The 23702-nt window shown below is 47.4% G+C and overlaps 3 protein-coding genes across 3 annotated transcripts; all 3 read right to left on the bottom strand.

The window, feature by feature from the left end:
• Positions 1–109: 109 nt before the first annotated feature.
• On the bottom strand, positions 110–5452 carry BBBOND_0300060 (hypothetical protein; the record flags this gene model as incomplete). Its single annotated transcript, XM_012912833.1, has 1 exon — positions 110–5452. One exon carries the CDS (start codon positions 5450–5452, stop codon positions 110–112), a length of 5343 nt encoding a protein of 1780 aa, XP_012768287.1.
• A 2173-nt stretch (positions 5453–7625) lies between these two features.
• On the bottom strand, positions 7626–12746 carry BBBOND_0300050 (hypothetical protein; the record flags this gene model as incomplete). The annotated part of the gene is made up of 1 exon (XM_012912832.1): positions 7626–12746. One exon carries the CDS (start codon positions 12744–12746, stop codon positions 7626–7628), a length of 5121 nt encoding a protein of 1706 aa, XP_012768286.1.
• A 5399-nt stretch (positions 12747–18145) lies between these two features.
• BBBOND_0300040 (hypothetical protein) lies at positions 18146–22606 on the bottom strand (the record flags this gene model as incomplete). Its single annotated transcript, XM_012912831.1, has 1 exon — positions 18146–22606. The coding sequence occupies one exon, from the start codon at positions 22604–22606 to the stop codon at positions 18146–18148; it is 4461 nt and encodes a 1486-aa protein (XP_012768285.1).
• Positions 22607–23702: the final 1096 nt, after the last annotated feature.

Here is a 23702-nt window from a genome sequence, read left to right as displayed (position 1 = left end):
AGTTCACAGGTTGCCGCTAGAGCAATTCGAGACATTAGACTACGTTTGTCGGTTAGGTGAGTAGGTGAGCTATGGTAAGTGAGTGTAGTAATTACAGACGTGAATACAATTACGGTTGTAGATACGATATCTTGGCAAGCCTTCCGACTTGCGCTGCAGCCAACAATGACTGCGCCGTTATCCTGTGCGATGACGGTGATCGTAAGTGTGATTTGATGTGCAGCACATCCAGCCTGCCAACCATTACGCAGAAGAGGTAGAAGAGAGATAATGACCAAAGGGCGACGTTGAGCCATATAAAAGGTTCCCGAATTTTGAAAAGGAATTCTGGAATAATTTTGTGAGCCAACGTATGAAGTGTATTTCCTTCCATAACGGCGTTTCCTAATATTTTGCAAAAATCGTTGCACGTGCGTTTTCGTGATGTAACATCCATGCCGCTCAGTTTGGATAGGTTGCCAATCGTGAAACCATATCTGCACAAAGTAGGAAGCGTAGCCTTGCAATTGGCGATGCTGTCACATGAGTCAGCGTGACTAGGCGTGGCGGTTTTCGTTGTTACGCTACATGTTGAAGCACACTTAGCAACGCGGCATTTTGGCCTATCACCACCGCAATGCTTCTTGCAATCTTCAAACAATTTCTTAAGCAGGTCATAAAATGTCTCAGTCAGGTAAACAATCCACGACAAATATTTATCAGCGTGATTTTCAGAAAACATGCAATGAATAGATAATGATAAAGATTGCAAATACGGTCCACAGGGGAAGATTGGATTCTGCTTCGGATTGCAGCCAACAAGGGAGAACAGGTCACCGTTGGTATGGGTAGACGCAGGAACGGATTCATGAGAAGAGCTCTTGAACATCGACGTAATGTCCAATCTGTTGTTGTCGTTTTTGAAATTGGCATCTTTTACAGCTTCCGCATAAGGCAGTTCCCGATGTTTCATGCGTTTCGTATTTCCATCATAGTACCCATCAAGGAACCCGTAATAAAATGCGAACATCTCACCCAGTGTTTTCGGCGCACTGAGAATAGCGCAATTCAGTAGACTGCACATCTTAGCCAGAGGAGACATCTGATTGCCGCAGAAGCCAGCAAGCACATCCGCGATGCGGTGCCCTGTTTGCGTAAGGGAAGCAACGTGACTGATGTCGGCAAAGCCCATCGGCGTGATACACTGTATGCCGGCATGAGACTTAACGTTGCACTCCAGTTTGCCTTTTTCATATTTGATTTGATGCGGCAAGAAGCCCTGGAGACCGTCTTCAAGGAAGGATTGCAATGGCGATTTTACTCCGCACTTAGGGTGTAACTTACAGTTTTGGTTCCTCTTTTGGTCAGCTATTTGCTTGCACTTTTGGTCAGCACATTGGTTGGTATTGCACTGCCATGACGAGCCGCCGACGTCTCTACCGTACTCACATTCCAGCCAACCGCTCAGCGAAGTGCCGTACTGACACTGTTGGAATAGGAAGTGCAGCTGAAGGTACACGCGGTTTACAATCTCACGCAACATACACAATAACGTGTCCATATTACCGGGATACATGAACCCGTCGTAGTTGGTATTGAACTCACAAGCGTAGATGCCATCGGCGTGACCATTGCCAAGCAGACAGGTGAGCACGTCCTGCGAGTAGTGGCAAACCTCTGCCAGTTCACCGCTTAATATACGAGAAGTGATGTCATACGGGTATGCCGACAGAGAGGGGGGCTTGGCTTCCACAACAACGAAATCAGTTACAGCCTCCGTCTCTTTTTCGTCTTTCTCAAACAGCACATCGAAGCCGTTGAGTGTTAGGTCGTTGTAGACGGTACTGGAAGTGAGGCCGCACAGCCACTTGAGCATGTCAAATACGGAGCACGGATATTTCCTCGCGGCGAAATGAGGCAAATGACGAACGGTGTAGTAATCGTGGAGGTGGTCGAACAGCTTCTTGAGGAGTCCATGATTTTGTATGCTGTCCTTATCTTCTTTCTCTTCGTCTTCCTTGGTGACAAGCTTGTACGTTTTACTATCAATGCCCCTTATGCTTGCATCCAACTTCTGGTGAATATGCCCGCCCCTGCACTCCACAGTGTTCCGCAGCTCACCGTTATGCTTGTTCGGGCCTGAGCAGACAGTGTAACCGCTGCGCTTGAAAAAGCTTCCGAGTGGATTGGTGATTGTATTACCGTGTTGCGCAGTTTCCGTTAGCGAAATTGTTTTGTGCTCCCAGGCAGCTTTATTCGCACAGTTTTGCCAAAGCTCATGCAAACCGTCGAATAGTCTTTGTAAGCAACTAAAAAATACTTTACCACATTTTAACGCTTCTTCAGTTGGCTCAGATTTCGGAGGTTTACCAACGTCCTTCACCCAAGTAATTTGTTTCCCCGAGTACCTGCTCACGTACTGCTTCGCGAGCTCCCCGTGGAACGCCCGGACGCCGCGCTTGACGACGTTGAGCAGCGGGGAGGCCTCGGCGAATGCGGTAGGGGTGAGGGTGGTGAGCGCGGCTTGGAGTTCGGCGAGGCGCAGGGAGACGTCGGCGGAGAAGTGGCGTTGGTCGTGCATTGCGGACAGGAGGGCGGAGAGGGCGGAAGAGAGGGGGGTGAGAAGAGGGGAGTGGTATTTAACCACATCAGACTGCCGCGTCAAATCTTCCAGCAAATTTGCAAAAAACTCTTTAACCCTTTTAGTATAGGAGCTGAGATGGGCACCAGAATTGAGCAGTTGAGCAAACGGCCCTTTCAGATTTTTCATGAGTCCTTTCAGACCTTTTTCCATGTCGGATTGGATAATGCTTTTTATTTGAGGAATTTGGATATCAACAGACTTTTTCAAAGATTGGAATTCAGCTTTTCTCTGTGCGTTGAACATCTCCTGTACGTATTCTTCCATTTCATTGAATGAGTTAGTCACATGCTGTTGCAGATTTTGTTGCAGTAGCGGAAGTACTAATGTAGTGTACTTTCGTGTATCCTCTAATGATCTTTCTAGAGTTTGGATTGCCGTACCAAGAACGTTTTCTGCCTTGATCAGGATTGGGTCGATGGCTTCAATTTTAGCTGAAATTTCTCGCACTTCAGTTTTTAAGGTCTTCATAATTTCTTCAGCGTTTTTTCGCTTGCTGTCTACAGCACTGGGGAACGTTTTTAGTATGTTCAGTTGATTCTCAATTTGCTTAACAGAGGATTGGAGGGCCCGCTCAGATTGATGGAACTGTCCCATCAATTGCTCCAGGTTCATTATACCATTCGATCCGAACTTTCCAACTGCCTGTTCAATAGCCTTTTCAGCAGCATCCTTGATACGCTCTTTGACATTAGAGTTGAAGTTGTTGAGAACACGTTCAATATTATTTGTCTCAGTCTGAAGTTCGTTTTTAACGCCTTTAGTAAAAATGTTGTCAAGGTCTCTTATCTTACTCCTCATTTCGCTGAGCTTACCATCTACCCCCGCGTTCATGGCGTCGTATAGCTTTTTGTAAAGATCTACCGCTGTGTTGGATGGTGCATCCACGTTGGAGAATTCGCATTCTTTGATCAAATTCCCAATATCGGAGGCAAATTTATTGGCCCTACTAACAAGTCTCTGAAGAATGTATTTTACTGCAGTTTTGAGGTCAGATTGCTCAGTTACCCCTTTGCTATTATCTCTGACTTGGTTATCAACTTGTCTAGCGATCTCTGCATCTTTCCCGTCAATTACCTTACCGAGCTCCGTGGCAAATGCCGTGCAAACGCCATGGAGTCCATTAAGATTTTTCTCAACACTATCTTGCGCATCATTGAAATTTTCAGTAGCCTTCTGAATTACCTCAGAATTAAGCACTGTCTTTATTTCAGTTTTAAGCGGATTATGCAATTCATCGGCTTTGATAAGCGGGTTTGTGAAACGATTCGTACCAACGCCGTTCATACCACGATTGTTCGTTCCGTTGTTATCCTTAATATATTCTTCAATCCTTGTTTTTACCACACTATCCTCTTTAAGAATGTCGCCAATCCAACCATCCAAAACCTTTTCCCCAAATTTCGATTTCGTAAACTTTGCGGCATAAGATTTTACTCTAGCGACAATGGCGGAACATCCTTTGTCTTCGTAGTCTGAACCCTTTATCGTCCCAATTTGAGTTCTAAGATGTTCCAAAATGCTTCTAAGTTTTTTATCGCCGCCAACACCTACACCGAAAGTTGCGCCGAGCTTTCTGATTGCATTGTCAACTTCACTAATCGAACTTTTTAGATCCTGTTGGATCACCTTCTGAAACTTACCTTCGAGGCCTTTCGTCAGAGTCACTATCGAATTCGCACCGTTAAAAGTTAGCCTGTACAATGGTTCTCTGTCCGTCTCAAGCTGTTGCAACGCCTCTTTAACAATAAGATTGCTATCATTCATATCTTTCGTAAGCCCATTTATCTCTTGTTTCAATTCGCCCAATCCATGGCGTACATCTGTTTCTAACCCCTCTACCTTGGTCCTGACTTTGTAAAACTCACTGAACAGCGTCGGCTGCCCGTCACCATTTACTTTACAAAACTTTTCGATTTTTGCCTTAATCTCATTAAATCTGTCCGATATGTTCGCCTTGTACTTCTTATCAAATACATTTGTCGAGTCATCAACTAACGTATCAGCCAACTGCTTGGCTGATTGTACAGCTTTACGAATCGAATTAATGTGCGATTTCTTATTTTGCGTGAGATTGTGAATATCGCGGAACATTTTCTCGAACTTGTCATTTAATGTATTATTTACCTCTTGTATTTGTGTTCCAATTTCCATATTGACAATCTTAGGAATTGCACCGAACTTATCTTTTAACTTCTTAACGGAATCATAGACGCCAAGATCATTGACCGAATTCCAAAAATTATCGACAACTTGTTTTATTAATTCTATTTTGGGCGCTATTTCGTTCCTTAACTCATCGTCTATTTCATCTAGAGCTATTTCAGATTTTTCAACCTCTTGAAGGTATATGCTGGAGAAGCCCTGCCAAGTAGACAACTGATCTGTTATGGGATTGTCATCCATTTCGACCGACGCATGACCATGTAAAGTTTTTTCAAGGTTTGCTAATGGCTTTGTTATACTTTCATTCCTCTCCTCCACCCCCCTCACCCACGCCTTAATCCCCTGACTGACTTCGCGAATACTACTATCAAAATTTTTTCTATTATATTGAGCGAGTTTAATTTTTTCTAACATTGTGTCTATATTATTATTGTATTTCGTAAGGTTTTTGTCGTCTTTTACGTCAGTGATTATACTAAACAAAAATCCCATCACCCCGTCACACAGCCTATCCAGGTCGGAGTACACAATGCCAGAGCCGTCGTAGCCTTTGGAAGCAGAGTTGAAGCCGAGGAAGGTTTCGAGGCCGGTGCAGAGGTTATTAAGGATGTTAGTAGGGTTATTATTTAAGGTAATTTTGAGGTTCAAAATTTTGTCAAATTTCATGCCAAGCTCCCTAGGCGGCACACGGTCAGGGCAGTGGCAAGCGGTGGAAGAGGGGAAGTAAAGGGTGACAAGGCACAAGTTATTAGGATGGTTTATAGAGGTCATAGCGTTAATATGGCGAAGTAATTCAAGGAATGTGGAGTGGATAAAGGGGCGATGTAGGGTGGATAAAGGGGCGATGTAGAGTGGGTTAGGGAGCGATGTGGAGTGGGTTAAGGGGTGATGTAGAGTGGGTTAAGGGGCGATGTGGAGTGGGTAAGGGAGCGATGTGGAGTGGGTTAAGGGGCGATGTAGAGTGGGTTAAGGGGCGATGTAGAGTGGATAAAGGGCGATTAAAGGAGGTTAAGGGGCGATGAAGAGTGGATAAAGGAGCGATGTAGAGTGGATAAAGGGGCGATGTGGAGTGGGTTAGGGAGCGATGTAGAGTGGATAAAGGGGCGATGTAGAGTGGATAAAGGGGCGATGTAGAGTGGGTTAAGGGGCGATGTAGAGTGGGTAAAGGGGCGATGTAGAGTGGATAAGGGAGCGATGTAGAGTGGGTAAAGGGGCGATGTAGAGTGGATAAGGGAGCGATGTAGAGTGGATTAAGGGGCGATGTAGAGTGGGTAAAGGGGCGATGTAGAGTGGATTAGGGAGCGATGTAGAGTGGATAAAGGGGCGATGTAGAGTGGATAAGGGGCGATGTAGAGTGGATAAAGGGGCGATGTAGAGTGGATAAAGGAGCGATGTAGAGTGGGTTAAGGGGCGATGTGGAGTGGGTTAAGGGGCGATGTACAGTGGATTAAGGGGCGATGTGGAGTGGGTTAGGGAGCGATGTAGAGTGGATAAAGGGGCGATGTAGAGTGGGTAAAGGGGCGATGTGGAGTGAGTTAGGGAGCGATGTAGAGTGTTGAAAGGAGTGATGTAGGGTGGATAAAGGGGCGATGTAGAGTGGGTTAGGCAGCGATGTGGAGTGGGTAAAGGGGCGATGTGGAGTGGGTAAAGGAGCGATGTAGAGTGGATAAGGGGCGATGTAGAGTGGATAAGGGAGCGATGTGGAGTGGTTAAGGGGCGATGTGGAGTGGGTAAAGGAGCGATGCGGAGTGGGTAGAGGAGCGATGTAGAGTGGGTTAGGGAGCGATGTAGAGTGGATAAAGGAGCGATGTAGAGTGGGTAAAGGAGCGATGTAGAGTGGATAAAGGAGCGATGTAGAGTGGGTAAAGGAGCGATGTAGAGTGGGTTAAGGGGCGATGCAGGGTGGATAAAGGGGCGATGTAGGGTGGGTTAAGGGGCGATGTAGAGTGGATAAGGGGCGATGTGGAGTGGGTAAAGGGGCGATGTGGAGTGGGTAAGGGGCGATGTAGAGTGGGTTAGGGAGCGATGTAGAGTGGGTTAGGGAGCGATGTAGAGTGGATAAGGGGCGATGTAGAGTGGGTAAAGGAGCGATGTAAGGTGGGTTAAGGGGCGATGTAAGGTGGGTTAAGGGGCGATGTAGAGTGGGTAATAATCACCCCTTTAGTCAGGTGGTTGGTCACCACTGTCATCGCTGCCGTAACCATGTCATCGCTGCCGTGACCATTTCATCGCTGCCGTTACCATGTCATCGCTGCCTCAATCATGTCATCGCTGCCGTGACCAGTCATCGCTGCCGTAACCACCAACTTGCTCACCACTTTGGTCAGCACATTGGTCAGCACATTGGTCAACACTTTGGTCATCACGTTGGTCAGCACATTGGTCAGCGCATTGGTCAGCACATTGGTCAGCACATTGGTCAACACTTTGGTCATCACGTTGGTCAGCACATTGGTCAACACGTTGGTCAACACTTTGGGCAGCACATTGGTCACCACTTTGGTCAGCACCTTGGTCAACACCTTGGTCATGGCATTGGTCATAGCATTGGTCAGCACGTCGGTCAGTACTTTGGTCAGCACCTTGGTCACCACTTTGGTCATGGCAGTAGTCACCACTCTGGTCAGCACATTGGTCAACACATTGGTCAACACATTGGTCAACACTTTGGTCAACACCTTGGTCAGCACTTTGGTCAGCACATTGGTCAGCACATTAGTTAACTACTACACAATCACATACAACGATTAATGAGTGATACAAAACATTAGACAACAATTCATAAGTTAGGTGAGTAGGTGATGCTAGGTGAGTGTAGATAGTAAACACGTGAGTACGATTATGGTTGCAGATAAAACACCCTGTTAAGCTTGTTAACGCGTCCAGCAGCAAGTAGTGATTGAGCAGCAATCCTATGACTCGAGGGACTATGTAGATGCGATTTGATATGGAGGAGATCTAGGCGGATGACCATGATGTGGATGAGGTAGAGGAAAGAGAGGAGCCAGAGGGTCAGGACGGTGAGCATAAATGGCCATCTAATATCGCGCAGGTATTCATCACATTTTGTCAGTAGGTCAATAAAATATTTTGAATTTAAGACACTGTGCAACTGATTGTAAAAGTCGTTACATTTTTTGTTGGTAAGAATTTTGGTAGGGTGACCAAAGGTTAATCCATAAGAGTACAACATAGGTGAAACGCTTTTGCAGCTGATAATCGAAGGGCATCGACAATTTGGCTCTTCGGATTCGTCATCCTTTTTCACGCTGAGCCCATGCTCTCCACGCTTACATTTGTCGGCACGCAGACACTCTCTGCATCCCCAATCTTGACATGAGATATTGCTGAACGCGTTGCACATATTGTTCAGTTGAGTCCAGAAATCCCATGGTAGGTATACAGCCCATGACAAGTATAGATTGCAGTGCTTCTTGACAAGATAGCTATAGTAATCGTAGCATAAGGATTGAAGGTATGGAGCACAACGTTTATTCTGTGCAGGACACGCATCCCACCTTGTGAGACTAGAAATGTGCTGATCATCACAGGTGTCATGGCTGCCATAATATGAACCGTACGCATTTGTTAGCGCAGTGGTCAGCACTTCCGGCTTTCCACATAGTTCAATAGATGCGCCTCGTATTGTGGAATGAATACTATTTTTAAGAGGGTGCGTTGCATCGGAATCCCAATCCTTGACTAACGCTAATGCAAATTCCATGTGCTCTGGCAGCGTAGATGGTGGTTTGGGCGCCAGGCAGAATAAAGGCGAAAGCTTCGCAACGTTAAAGAATTTGCTTAACACAGCACATATGTCTTCACCACGGCGCGTGCTACATGAAAACGCCTTGAAGCCAAGGGGAGTCACACACGGCATGCCGCTGGTACTTGGAGAGCACGTTTTACATTCCGACTTACAGCCGACATCAATCAATCGATGAGGTAGGTGACCAGGTAGACAGTCATTTAAGTAAGACTGAAGAGGGGAAGTTGGTTGGCAATTTGCTTGGCTGTTTACTTTGCACGTTGGTTGGCACTTTGGTTGCGTGTTTGGTTGACTCGTTGCCTTGTCGCTTGAGTGGGCGGTACACGGCCATTTGGCTGGAGCGGTGTACATACCATATTCGCATTCGTACCAACCGTTGTCTTTGGTTTTGAGCTTGCATTGGTTATTCAGAAATCGCAATGTGGGCAGGAGTCTACGGAGGATGTCCAGCAGCGTATGTAGGCAGTCCTCACCTGATGCAGGATATTTCAGATTGAGGGAATTATCGGAGTAGTCAACGGCGTACGTTGTGTATTCGTCACCAGTACCGAGTATGGTTGTGAGTATATTACGTGAATAATCGCTCAGAGCACGTAGGCTGTAATCCACAGTGTCTGTCAACCGCTTCTTGAATTCTGCATCTGGTTTCTTATCATATGATGTATCGTACTTATGACAATATTTCACCAATTCATCATAGACACCGTTGTGCTGCAGCCCATATGACCATACGAGCATTTCGAAAATACTGCACGGGTTCCTAGGCGACTTGACATGCCTAAGGTGGCCGACTTGGTTATACTGGTTGAGGTGAGTGATAAGGCTGTCGAGATTTACAAGGAACTTGCTGGCATTAGTGTGAGGAATGGACGTGAAAAGCTCCAATTTGGTAATATGGTCACCGCTGAATCCACTTAATGGTAACCTCAACTCGCCATCTTTGGAAGTGTCACGTTCAGCGACTTTGAACCCACATCGTTTAAGGAACGAACCGAGTGGATTTGTGCTTTCGTTATCCTGTTCGTATATTTTAAATTTTCCCCAATCTCTTTCACATTCATTTTTCAAATGCCCGAGGTCCTCATTCACCATCTCCAACAAGGTCAAAAACACCTTAGCGCCATTTTTTCCTTCAGGCGTCAAAACATCCTTTCCACCCTCTTGTTTAACCCACTTTTTAATCCCCTCCCCTCCATCATATTTGTTCACATACACCTTCCCCAACTCTCCCACGAATCCCAGCATCCCTTCCCGCAGCGCCCTGAGCACGGGCCGTCCTGCGTCCGGCAGCGCTTGGGGGTCGAGGGTGGAGGGAGTTAGGGAATCAATGCGGTCATTTATATTATTAATATTTGTACCAAATTTGTAATCAAAATGCTGTGAATTGTGGAGTTCGTTGAGCATATTTTGGCAGACAAGGGAGAGCGATTTGACCTGGTTGGAAATGTCGTGGCCTTTAGTTTGCTCTACGACGTAAGACATGAGTCTGGCAATAAACACGTTGACATTAATGGAGAGGGATGAGATATTTTGAGAGATAAGTTGCTCGGTATTGGTGTCGAAATAGCGTTTTGTATTCCTAAGCAGCCCTTTGACGCCGCTCATCAGATTTTTGTCAATAATTTTCTCAATATTTTCAATTTGCGTTTCAAAGGAGGATTTCATATATTTCAGCATTTTACTGATTTTCTTGTGGTAGGACGATCTTGCCTTGTTCTGAATGGCCTCAGTGGCGGCATCAGTTTCGTCCGTAACGACGGTTTTTATTTCACTTATGGTCTGTTCGGTTTCTGTGTTGAGTTTGTGATAGAAAGACGCGGCTGCATCCAGGATGTGCTCTAGAGTTTGGGGAGATGAAGCGTGACTGCCTGGTGTGCCAATGATGGTAGTTTTAATTTCCTCGTGGATATCCCTGAGGTGCCTCGGAAGCTCATACAATCTGTTGCCATCAGCACCTTTATTAAGCATTATTTGTAAATCTTCCAGCAATCTCTGCACGCCTCTGTTTTCATCAACATTTGGACCCGTATTGGTTTTGTCATTTTTTTCAACCAAATCTTTGACGGCATCACAGAAAGCCTGCATAGTGTCGTTAACCTGTTGAAGTAATAAGACGAACGTGTTGTTATAAAATTTACCATCATTCATAACGGTAGAAGGTGCCTGACTGTTCACAACCCTTTGCAAATGATGATCTCCGTTCACGTTATCTCTAATAGCCTTGATCACCTGTGGGAATTCGCCATCTAATGGGTCTGGTTCACCATCGTTGGCTTGCGTGATGGTGGCTTGTTTGATTTGTCTTTCGTAATACGAAAACTTCACAGAATCAATTTTTACTTGACCGCCTGATCCATTCGGCAAATGCCCGTCCAGTATCCCGGAAACTCTTCGGTCAATATTATCAGATGCTTTGTAGGGCTCTCCGGATGCAAACGTAGCAGACGAGACATCGACGACTGCATTGAGAGCGCTGTTAAGATCTGTCTCAACCCGTTTGGCGATGCTCAACGCAGCTGCAACATTCTGGATGTTACCCTGCTTATCACCTTTGCTAGTGAGCCATCCTAAATCGTAGGCAGTCTGTTTGGCTACTGCCAGAAGTTCGTGGAGTATACGATGAACAGCAGATTGCAGCAGCGATTGGTTAGAGTTATTCATAACCTGTAACTCACTCTCCAGATCCTTGGCTATCTCGCCCGCAAAATTATAAATTCCTGTAGATAATGGTGTGTCTATGGTACGTTCCTTAGTCATAATCGTCGCCTCAATCGCATCGGCAAATTGTGAGCAACCGAGACCAACTGCATGAAGATATTTTTCAATTTGCTCCGTGCCTTGGCCGTCATGTTCTAGTGATCCTTGGACCATTTGACTGCCCGCACCTATGTCTGTTTTCAGTTTATTCTTTATGAATTCAGCAATTTCCTGATGATACTGCGAGTTCTCTGCGTCTCCCTGAGCATCCATATATCCCAAACTCGTGAACTTCCCCTGCCTAAGTTGCTTTAATTTCTTGCCATATGCCGTAACCTTCTCGCTTACAAAATCATTGTCGCTCAGAATATGTAGAATCCAGTCTTTCACTTTCCCCTCAAACCCTTCTGTCGTCTTGAAATCCGACGCCCACGAGGTCACTTGTTCCACAACCTTTTTTAGACCACCATCTGTACCTTTAGTACCTGTAATATTATTCACTGTAACTTCGATATCTCTTATGATACTCTTAACATATTTCCCAATCCCCATCTGAATCCTGTTTTTCAGTTCATTCAATTCCATTTTAACCGCCCTATCCAAAATAAGAACTTGCTTCAGCGCAGTTTTAACACGACTCCTCAACTCCCCTTGTGCACTAATGACTGCTATTCGGAGGGCATCGGCCTTCTCTTTTAGATTTGTTGCTGCAGTCTCAACGGCCTGCCTTTTGGTCCTATTACGGTCTAGCTCTTCTTCACATTTCAGCACCTTAACAATATTCGTACACTGATTAATCGCTTTCGTCACAACTGCCTCGGCCTTCTGAATCCACGTGTCCAATTGACTATTAAGCCCTTTCAACCTATCGACAACGTCCAACATAGGCTGATGAATTTTCTTATTGAATTCACTTTCGATATTACTTCGCATCGAACTAACGCGTTGCTTTACATAACTGTTCACCGCTTGTTTCAATTCTTCCGATCTCGTCTTGGTGAATTCAACCGTCGCCTTCAATTCCGTATTGTTTGCGGCACCAACAAACTCTTTTACCCGTACTTTCATGGAATTCATGTTCCCCTTGATCATCTCTTGAAGCCCATTATCGAGCGACATACACTGTATCTCGGCATCTCTGAATGCGTTATTAAGCTTCTCTGCCTCTTTGAAGCAGACCTGCAACTTAGAGGCTACATCACTAGCGCTACATATATTTAGTTCATGAAGTGAATTAACTAATATATTAATATAATGTTGTGTTAATGATTTAGAAAGTATTTTCACGCTATTTGTTCTACTAGTCACCTCCCTATCCCACGCCCCCAGCGCCGTGCTCACAGCCGTAACGGCCTCAGACAATCCGCCAGTTTTGTACATATTTTTTTTAATTGTTTCTATGGCCTTAGTAAAATTGTTTTGTGGATGAATATCATAAGTTTTAACCGCTTCATCATCTTTCACCGCACCAAGCACACCACTCAAAAATCCCATCACCCCGTCACACAGCCTGTCCAGGTCAGAGTACACAATCCCACTGCCGTCGTAGCCTTTAGAGTCAGGGTTGAAGCCGAGGAAAGTCTGAAGGCCGGTGCAAAGATTATCAAGGATGTTAGTAGGGTTGTTATTAGAGGTATTTTTAGGGTTCAAAATTTTACCAAATTTCTTGTAAAGCTCCCTAGGCGGCACATGGTCAGGGCAGTGGCAAGAGGTGGAAGAGGGGTCGAAAGGTGACAAGGCACAAGTTATTGTAATGGTTTATAGAGGTCATAGCGGTATTATGGCGAGGTAATTCGAGGGATGTAGAGTGGGTTAGGGAGCGATGTAGAGTGGGTAAAGGGGCGATGTGGAGTGGATAAGGAGCGATGTGGAGTGGGTTAGGGAGCGATGTAGAGTGGGTAAGGGAGCGATGTAGAGTGGGTTAGGGAGCGATGTAGAGTGGGTTAGGGAGCGATGTAGAGTGGGTTAGGGAGCGATGTGGAGTGGATAAGGGAGCGATGTAGAGTGGGTTAGGGAGCGATGTGGAGTGGGTTAGGGAGCGATGTAGAGTGGGTTAGGGAGCGATGTAGAGTGGATTAGGGGCGATGTGGAGTGGGTTAGGGAGCGATGTAGAGTGGGTTAGGGAGCGATGTAGAGTGGGTTAGGGAGCGATGTAGAGTGGATTAGGGGCGATGTGGAGTGGGTAAAGGGGCGATGTAGAGTGGAGAAAGGGGCGATGTAAGGTGGATAGAGGAGCGATGTAAGGTGGATAGAGGAGCGATGTAGAGTGGGTAAGGGAGCGATGTGAAGTGGGTTAGGGAGCGATGTAGAGTGGGTTAAAGGGGCGATGTAGAGTGGGTTAGGGAGCGATGTAGAGTGGATAAAGGGGCGATGTGGAGTGGGTTAAGGAGCGATGTAGAGTGGGTTAAGGAGCGATGTAGAGTGGGTTAGGGAGCGATGTAGAGTGGGTAAAGGGGCGATGTAGAGTGGATAAAGGGGCGATGTAGAGTGGGTTAGGGAGCGATGTATAGTGGATTAGGGAGCGATGTAGAGTGGATTAAGGGGCGATGTAGAGTGGGTTAAGGAGCGATGTAGAGTGGATTAGGGAGCGATGTAGAGTGGATTAGGGAGCGATGTAGAGTGGGTAAAGGGGCGATGTAGAGTGGATAAAGGGGCGGTGTAGAGTGGATAAAGGAGCGATGTAGAGTGGGTTAAGGAGCGATGTAGAGTGGATTAAGGGGCGATGTAGAGTGGATAAGGGAGCGATGTAGAGTGGGTAAAGGAGCGATGTAGAGTGAACAAGGAGCGATGTAGAGTGGGTTAGGGAGCGATGTAGAGTGGGTTAGGGAGCGATGTGGAGTGGATAAAGGAGCGATGTGGAGTGGATAAAGGGGCGATGTAGAGTGGATAAAGGGGCGATGTAGAGTGGGTTAGGGAGCGACGTAGAGTGGGTAAAGGGGCGATGTGGAGTGGATAAAGGAGCGATGTGGAGTGGATAAAGGGGCGATGTAGAGTGGATAAAGGGGCGATGTAGAGTGGGTTAGGGAGCGACGTAGAGTGGGTAAAGGGGCGATGTAGAGTGGGTTAGGGAGCGATGTGGAGTGGGTTAGGGAGCGATGTAGAGTGCGTTAGGGAGCGATGTGGAGAGGGTTAGGGAGCGATGTAGAGTGGGTAAAGGGGCGATGTAGAGTGGATAAAGGGGCGATGTAGAGTGGATAAAGGGGCGATGTAGAGTGGATAAAGGGGCGATGTAGAGTGGATAAAGGGGCGATGTAAGGTGGATAAAGGGGCGATGTAGAGTGGATTAGGGAGCGATGTAGAGTGGTTAAGGGGCGATGTAGAGTGGGTTAGGGAGCGATGTAGAGTGGATAAAGGGGCGATGTAGAGTGGATAAGGGAGCGATGTAGAGTGGATTAGGGAGCGATGTAGAGTGGTTAAGGGGCGATGTGGAGTGGGTTAGGGAGCGATGTAGAGTGGATAAAGGGGCGATGTAGAGTGGATAAAGGGGCGATGTAGAGTGGATAAAGGGGCGATGTAGAGTGGATAAAGGGGCGATGTAGAGTGGGTAAAGGGGCGATGTAGAGTGGGTTAAGGGGCGATGTAGAGTGGGTTAAGGGGCGATGTAGAGTGGGTTAAGGGGCCATGTAGAGTGGATAAAGGGGCGATGTAGAGTGGGTAAAGGGGCGATGTAGAGTGGGTAAAGGGGCGATGTAGAGTGGGTAAGGGAGCGATGTAGAGTGGGTAAGGGAGCGATGTAGAGTGGGTTAGGGAGAGATGTAGAGTGGGTTAAGGAGCGATGTAGAGTGGGTTAAGGGGCGATGTAGAGTGGATAAGGAGCGATGTAGAGTGGGTAAAGGAGCGATGTAGAGTGGGTTAAAGAGCGATGTAAGGTGGGTTAGGGAGCGATGTAGAGTGGGTTAAGGGGCGATGTAGAGTGGGTTAAGGGGCGATGTAGAGTGGGTTAGAGAGCGATGTAGAGTGGGTTAGGGAGCGATGTAGAGTGCGTTAAGGGGCGATGTAGAGTGGATAAAGGGGCGATGTGGAGTGGGTTAAGGGGCGATGTAGAGTGGGTTAGGGAGCGATGAAGAGTGGGTAAAGGAGCGATGTGGAGTGGATTAGGGAGCGATGTAGAGTGGGTTAAGGGGCGATGTAGAGGAGATTAGGGAGCGATGTAGAGTGGGTTAGGGAGCGATGTGGAGTGGATAAAGGAGCGATGTGGAGTGGATAAAGGGGCGATGTAGAGTGGATAAAGGAGCGATGTGGAGTGGATAAAGGGGCGATGTAGAGTGGATAAAGGGGCGATGTAGAGTGGGTTAGGGAGCGACGTAGAGTGGGTAAAGGGGCGATGTAGAGTGGGTTAGGGAGCGATGTGGAGTGGGTTAAGGGGCGATGTAGAGTGGGTTAGGGAGCGATGTAGAGTGGATAAAGGGGCGATGTAGAGTGGATAAGGGAGCGATGTAGAGTGGATTAGGGAGCGATGTAGAGTGGTTAAGGGGCGATGTGGAGTGGGTTAGGGAGCGATGTAGAGTGGATAAAGGGGCGATGTAGAGTGGATAAAGGGGCGATGTAGAGTGGATAAAGGGGCGATGTAGAGTGGATAAAGGGGCGATGTAGAGTGGGTAAAGGGGCGATGTAGAGTGGGTTAAGGGGCGATGTAGAGTGGGTTAAGGGAGCGATGTAGAGTGGGTTAGGAGCGATGTAGAGTGGATAAAGGGGCGATGTAAGGTGGATAAGGGGCGATGTAGAGTGGATGAAGGGGCGATGTAGAGTGGGTTAGGGAGCGATGTAGAGTGGGTTAGGGAGAGATGTAGAGTGGATAGAGGAGCGATGTGGAGTGGGTTAAGGGGCGATGTAGAGTGGGTTAGGGAGCGATGTAGAGTGGATAAAGGAGCGATGTAGAGTGGGTTAGGGAGCGATGTAGAGTGGATAAAGGGGCGATGTAGAGTGGGTTAGGGAGCGATGTAGAGTGGGTAAAGGGGCGATGTGGAGTGGGTTAAGGGGCGATGTAGAGTGGACTAAGGGGCGATGTAGGGTGGATAAAGGGGCGATGTGGAGTGGGTAAAGGGGCGATGTGGAGTGGATAAAGGAGCGATGTAGAGTGGATAAAGGGGCGATGTAGAGTGAGTTAAGGGGCGATGTATAGTGGATAAGGGAGCGATGTAGAGTGGATAAAGGGGCGATGTAGAGTGAGTTAAGGGGCGATGTATAGTGGATAAGGGAGGGATGTAGAGTGGATTAGGGAGCGATGTGGAGTGGGTTAAGGGGCGATGTAGAGTGGATAGAGGGGCGATGTAGAGTGGATAAGGGAGCGATGTAGAGTGGGTTAAGGGGCGATGTAGAGTGGGTTAGGGAGCGATGTAGAGTGGATAAAGGAGCGATGTAGAGTGGATTAGGGAGCGATGTAGAGTGGGTTAAGGGGCGATGTAGAGTGGATAAGGGAGCGATGTAGAGTGGGTAAAGGGGCGATGTAGAGTGGGTTAAGGAGCGATGTAGAGTGGGTTAAGGAGCGATGTAGAGTGGGTTAAGGAGCGATGTAGAGTGGGTTAAGGGGCGATGTAGAGTGGATAAAGGAGCGATGTGGAGTGGGTTAAGGAGCGATGTAGAGTGGATAAGGGGCGATGTAGAGTGGATTAAGGAGCGATGTAGAGTGGGTAAAGGGGCGATGTAGAGTGGGTTAGGGAGCGATGTAGAGTGGGTAAAGGGGCGATGTAGAGTGGGTTAAGGGGCGATGTAGAGTGGGTTAAGGGGCGATGTGGAGTGGATTAGGCAGCGATGTAGAGTGGATAAGGGGCGATGTAGAGTGGATAAAGGGGCGATGTGGAGTGGGTAAAGGGGCGATGTGGAGTGGGTTAAGGGGCGATGTAGAGTGGGTAAAGGGGCGATGTAGAGTGGGTAAAGGGGCGATGTAGAGTGGGTAAAGGGGCGATGTAGAGTGGATAAAGGGGCGATGTAGAGTGGGTTAAGGGGCGATGTGGAGTGGATAAAGGAGCGATGTAGAGTGGATAATAATCACCACTCATATCATCTGCTTGGTCACAACTGTCGTCGCCGCCGTGACCAAGTCATCGCTGCCGTGACCATATCATCGCTGCCGTGACCATCAACTGTCATCGCTGCCGTAACCATGTCATCGCTGCCGTGACCATGTCATCGCTGCCGTGACCATGTCATCGCTGACGTAGCCATGTCATCGCTGCCGTGACCATGTCATCGCTGCCGTGACCATGTCATCGCTGCCGTGACCATGTCACCGCTGCCGTGACCATGACATCGCTGCCGTGACCATGTCATCGCTGCCGTGACCATGTCATCGCTGCCGTGACCATGTCATCGCTGCCGTAACCATGTCATCGCTGCCGTGACCATGTCATCGCTGACGTAGCCATGTCATCGCTGCCGTGTCCATGTCATCGCTGCCGTGACCATGTCATCGCTGCCGTAACCATGTCATCGCTGCCGTGACCATGTCATCGCTGCCGTGACCATGTCATCGCTGACGTAGCCATGTCATCGCTGCCGTGACCATGTCATCGCTGCCGTGACCATGTCATCGCTGCCGTAACCATGTCATCGCTGCCGTGACCATGTCATCGCTGCCGTGACCATGTCATCGCTGACGTAGCCATGTCATCGCTGCCGTGTCCATGTCATCGCTGCCGTGACCATGTCATCGCTGCCGTAACCATGTCATCGCTGCCGTAACCATGTCATCGCTGCCGTAACCACTAACTTGGTCATGGCATTGGTCAGCACCTTGGTCAACACGTTGGTCAGCACCTTAGCCAACACATTAACTTTGTACTACACAATCACATACAGCGATTAGTGAGTGATACAACAGATTAAACAACAATTCAAAAGTTAGGTGAGTAGGTGATGCTAGGTGAGTGTAGATAGTGAACACGTGAGTACGATTATGGTTGCAGATAAAACATTTTCCCCAGTTTGTTAACACGTGCTGCGGCGAGTAGTGATTGAGCAGCGATACGGTGTGATGATGGTGAGTGTAAATGCGATTTGATGTGAAGCAGGTCTAGGCGGATGACCATGATGTGGAGGAGGTAGAAGAGGGAGAGGAGCCAGAGGGCCAAGACAGTGAATGAGAATTTCTCTCTGATATCCCAGAGGAATTTATCGATTTTGTGACGTAGTTCAATAAGGACGGATTCTTCACCAAGCATCTTCTTCAACGCTTCGCAGAAATCTCTGCACGTCCTTTTAGCCCCTTCATTATTACCAGAGCCATTAAGTCCCCATGGATGTCCGAAGGTAAAACCGTATCTGTACAGGGTAGGGTGAGTGTCACGGCACGTGACGATTGATTTGCAGTTTGTTGTATGATGGGCATTCTCAGATGGAGTAGCAGGCTTCCCTGTTGAATCAGTGTATTTAACCGTACATTGTCCAACGCAACTTTTAACGTGGCATTTACTACCACCGGGTCCACATTTCTTGCAGCAGTCGTCATATAATTTCTTAAGCAGATCGCAGAATGTCTCGGTGATGTAGACGATCCACGACAGGTGATTAGCTCTGTGTTCGGCAGAGTAATACTTAGTAATGTCCTGTGTCATAGACTTGACATAGAGACCACATGGCGCAACTGAGCCAGACTCGCAATTTGCGACGCTGCATAAATTACCTTTCGAATGTTCCGCGCTGTGCTTACTGCTGCTAACCAACGTGATCGGATTGAGATCATCATATTGTTCTCCGAAGTACGCATCGTTGACCGCTTCCCCAAATGCGGCTTGTGTATGCGGATTCGATTTTCCGAAGTTTCCATAGAAATCAGCTGCCCATCCTCCGAGGTAACCATAGTAAAACGCAAAGATGTCTCCCAGCGTCTGCGGAGGTTTCTGCAAAAGGCACGTCAGCTGAGCGCAAAGCTTAGTTAGTGGAGCGGAATCACTACCACAAAAGCCCTCAAGAGCTTTCTTGAGATACTCTCCCCTCTGCCTGTGAGAAGCAGTGACACTGATGTCGTTGAAGCCCATTGGCGTTCTACAAGGGATACCTCTATGGTTGGAGAGCGTACATGTCAGCTTACAACCGGGCTTAGTGAAGGAGTGTGGTAAAAAGCCGGGGAGACCATCCTCTAAAAAGGACTGAAGCGGCGATTTTATACCGCACTGAGCTGTTTGGTCACACTTTTGGTTACACCTTTGCTTGTGTATTTGGTTGCCCTTTTGGTTAGGACATTGCATAGCATTGCAGTTCCATGCTGACCCGCCTACTTGGTTTCCGTACCAACAGTCACGCCAACTGACTGAGGGCTCCTCGTTGCTGCACTGCCCGTATAGGAAGAAAAGTTGCAGGTAAAGCCGATTCAGCACGTCGCACAGCATATCGAAGCAAGCACCGGGGGCGGTTGGATAGGCGAAACCGTCGGGGTTTGTGTTGAAGTCGACGGCATAAATGCCGTCCGCGTGGCCATGGCCGAGTATTCCAATCAGCACGTCTTCAGCGTCGACACAAACCTTATGAATAATGGATGTCAGCGTTGAGGCTGCGATCTTTTCTGGGTAAGCTGGCAAAGTGTCAGGATCTGTCTGTAGAACAAGTGGGCCGTCTGGGTTGCTGTCACCGGATGCCTCATCCGGCTTCTCAAACAGGTCACCAATGTCGCTGACTGATACAGTTGGAAACACGCGATTGTGCGGAAGTCCAGTCAACCAACAAAGCATTTGGTAAACAGACGACGGCGATTTAGGCCTCTCGATGTGGCGCAGGTGGGAAACGCAGTAGTAGTTTTCAAGGCAGTCATAGAGGAACTGAAGTATGTCGAGGAGACTCATGTTATCTGCATCAATAGAAGCTACGCTGCTTGCTTTGTTCTTTTTAGTCATCCACTGTTTCAAAAGGTCAATTGAGGAAACGTTGAAAATTTTTTTGTGGATGATCGCATGAATATCTGTGCCCGTAAAGTCTGGCTTATTCCGCAACTCGCCCTCATGCGAATCACGGTACATAGAAACCTGGTACCCGCAACTACTGAATAAATCGCCAAGCTTATTATTATATTTATTGTACGACGTGTGTATTTGATTAAATCGCGATTCTTTACAAGAATCACTCAGATGCTTAAAGTCATTACTCAGCGTCGCCAGGGAGGTGAGGAACACCTTCGCGCACTTCCTCCCGTACTCGGTTATTTCGGTGTTGTCAGCAGGATTTGCAAGCAATTTAGGTGCTTTAGTATCAGGCGATGTTTTCTCCTTCACCAACTGACCAGCATAATTTTGCCCCGAGTACCTGCTGACGTACTGCTTCGCGAGCTCCCCGTGGAACGCCTGGACGCCGCGCTTGACGACGTTGAGCAGCGGGGAGGCCTCGGCGAAACCAGAGGGGGCGAGGGTGTCGAGCTGCGTTTGGAGGTCGGCGAGCTTGCGGGAGACGGTGGCGTCGAAGTGGCGTTGGGTGTTCATTGTGGACAGGAGGGCGTAGAGGGCCTGGGTGAGGGGGGTGAGACGGTCGGGGGAGAGGTCGGGCTGGGATTGGAGGGACGTCAGAAACTTGTCATAAAAGGTTCTTGTTTTTGTTGCGTATGGGTTTAATTTGGTGTTGTCACTGCTTAGGGGATGTTCGTCAAAGGTGTCTTTCAACTTGCCCATCATACCTTTCAGACCAGTGTCCATGTCGGTGTCAATAATACTGCCAATACTGGTAATCTGATCTGACAAAGACGTCTGTAGAGCATGTAGCTCAGCTTTCTTTTGCGCGTTGTATTTTTTTTGGACGGCATTTTCGAGGTCATCCAATGCATGACTGACCCTTTGTTGTAGGCCGTTTGTAAGCAACGGTAGGATGACATCTGAAGCGCTTTTAGCGCTATTGAGAGACCCTTCGAGCGATAGACAGGCGAATTTAAAAGCTTCTTCCGCATCTTTTATCGGTTTGTCAATGGCGTAAATTGCCTGTTTGATGCTCTTAATCTCAGCTCTCAAAATCTCCATTTCGGCGTCGGCTTTTCCGCTCATCTCTGAGACAAAAGCAGGTACATTTTTCAACAACGTCAGTTCGCGTTGTACTTTTGTGACTGCTCCGTCAAGTTCTTTTCTACATATCTCAAACGTCATCATCATATCCGCGACCTTGATATTAGTACCATCGTCGTCCATCTTGAATTGCTCAAGTGCAGTTCTTATCGCAGTCTTGGTAGCTATTTTTATTTGCTTTTTGGCGTGGTCCTTGAAGGCGCTAACAAGGCCATCAAGCCCATCTTCTACGCCACGGGCACTGCCGCAGATTGCGGCGGTCAAATCGGTGATATGTTTACCAAATGAATCTGGGTCGGGATTTGCGTAATTTCCTTTTTCACCATAAATGACCTTTTTGAATGATGTGAAGCCATGCTTAAGATTATCAAATGTGTTCTTTAATTCTGTATCATACTGATCCTTTACACTCTGTGACGTCTGTGTAATTGGCTCAATAATCCCACTACTCAGATTTGCCATCGCCTCTTCGAGCTCTTGCAATGGATTTTTAGTTAGACTATTTCCAATGCTTTCATCAACTAGATCGTATAGGCCTTCAACGTCCCCATGCAATCTGTGCAGATCTCCTTGCAATTCAGACTCCAGTTCGCGGACCTTATTCTGAACTGTCTCGAAGTGAGTCCACAGCTGCGATTTAGGATTGTTATCTTCAGCAAACTTCTTAATGTTGTCTCTAATTGCAGTGAATTTGTCCGCAATTTTTGTCTTATAAATCTCATCATAAATACCCCTCTCGACAACCAGAGCGTCCGCCAATTTCTTAGCCTCTGCAACAGCCTCCCTAATTATCTGAATATGTTTTTCATTTTCCTGTCTCAGACGCGTAATTCGACCTTGAATATTAACGAAATTCTCATTTAAAGCTTTCTGGACCTCCTGTATTTGGGTTGAAATATGCGTACTCACCTCAATACGCTGATGGTGGAACTTATTGTGAAGTGACTTAACAGAAGTTGCCACGCCATCATTACTAACTGACATCCAAAAATTCAATACAAACTGTCTTATAGCTTCAATTTTAGGCGATATCATTGTTCCAAGATAGTCATCAATGTTATTCAAAGCTTTCTCTGTATTTTGTACATCACCAAGGTAGTCACCGGCGAATCCCTGCCAATTGGACAACTGGTCAGTGATTGGTTTATCATGCAGATTAACGAACATGTGCCCATTAATTCTTGCTCTTAGTTGGTTTAAAGGTCTCGTAACAGTTTCATGTTTCCTTTCCACCAGCCTCACCCAAGCCGTTATGCCTTGAGCGACCAGGCGAATATTCTTATCAAAATGCGTTTTTCTATTATATTTTGCTTGTTGAATTTTTTTCAAGTATGTCAGGCAAATTATCATTGTATTTTTGTAAGTTTTCATCGTCATTTACTGCACTAATTATTTTAAGCAAAAATCCCATCACCCCGTCACACAGCCTATCTAGGTCAGAGTACACAATACCGTTGCCGTCGTAGCCTTTGGTAGCAGAGTTAAAGCCGAGGAATGTTTCGAGGCCAGTGCAGAGGTTAGTAAGGATGTTAGTAGGGTTGTTATTTGAGGTATTTTTAGGGTTCAAAATTTTGCCAAATTTCTTGTCAAGCTCCCTAGGCGGCACATGGTCAGGGCAGTGGCAGGAAGTGGAAGGAAGGAAGAGAAGGGTGACAAGGCACAAGTTATTAGAATGATTTATAGAGGTCATAGCGGTATTATGGCGAAGTGATTTGAAGGATGTAGAGTGGGTAAAGGGGCGATGTAGAGTGGATTAGGGAGCGATGTGGAGTGGGTTAGGGAGCGATGTAGAGTGGATTAGGGAGCGATGTAGAGTGGATAAGGAGCGATGTAGAGTGGATAAAGGAGCGATGTAGAGTGGATAAAGGAGCGATGTAGAGTGGCTAAAGGGGCGATGTAGAGTGGGTTAGGGAGCGATGTAGAGTGGATAAGGGGCGATGTAGAGTGGGTAAAGGGGCGATGTAGAGTGGGTTAGGGAGCGATGTAGAGTGGATAAGGGGCGATGTAGAGTGGGTAAAGGGGCGATGTAGAGTGGATAAAGGGGCGATGTAGAGTGAGTTAGGGAGCGATGTGGAGTGGGTTAGGGAGCGATGTAGAGTGGGTAAAGGGGCGATGTGGAGTGGATAAGGGGCGATGTAGAGTGGGTTAGGGAGCGATGTAGAGTTGGTTAAGGAGCGATGTAAGGTGGATAAAGGGGCGGTGTAGAGTGGGTAAAGAGGCGATGTGGAGTGGATAAAGGAGCGATGTAGAGTGGATGATAATCATCACATAGGTCATCTGCTTGGTCACCACTGTCATCGCTGCCGTAACCATGACATCGCTGCCGTAACCATGACATCGCTGCCGTAACCATGTCATCGCTGCCGTGACCATGTCATCGCTGCCGTAACCATGTCGTCGCTGCCGTGACCATCAACTTGGTCACCACTTTGGTCACCACCTTGGTCAGCACGTTGGTTAGCACATTGGTCAG

This window comes from Babesia bigemina (assembly GCF_000981445.1).
Source record: "Babesia bigemina genome assembly Bbig001, chromosome : III".
Lineage (NCBI taxonomy): Eukaryota > Apicomplexa > Aconoidasida > Piroplasmida > Babesiidae > Babesia > Babesia bigemina.
The sequence above is the reverse complement of the archived record's forward strand: the minus strand, read 5'-3'. Positions and strand labels throughout refer to the sequence as shown.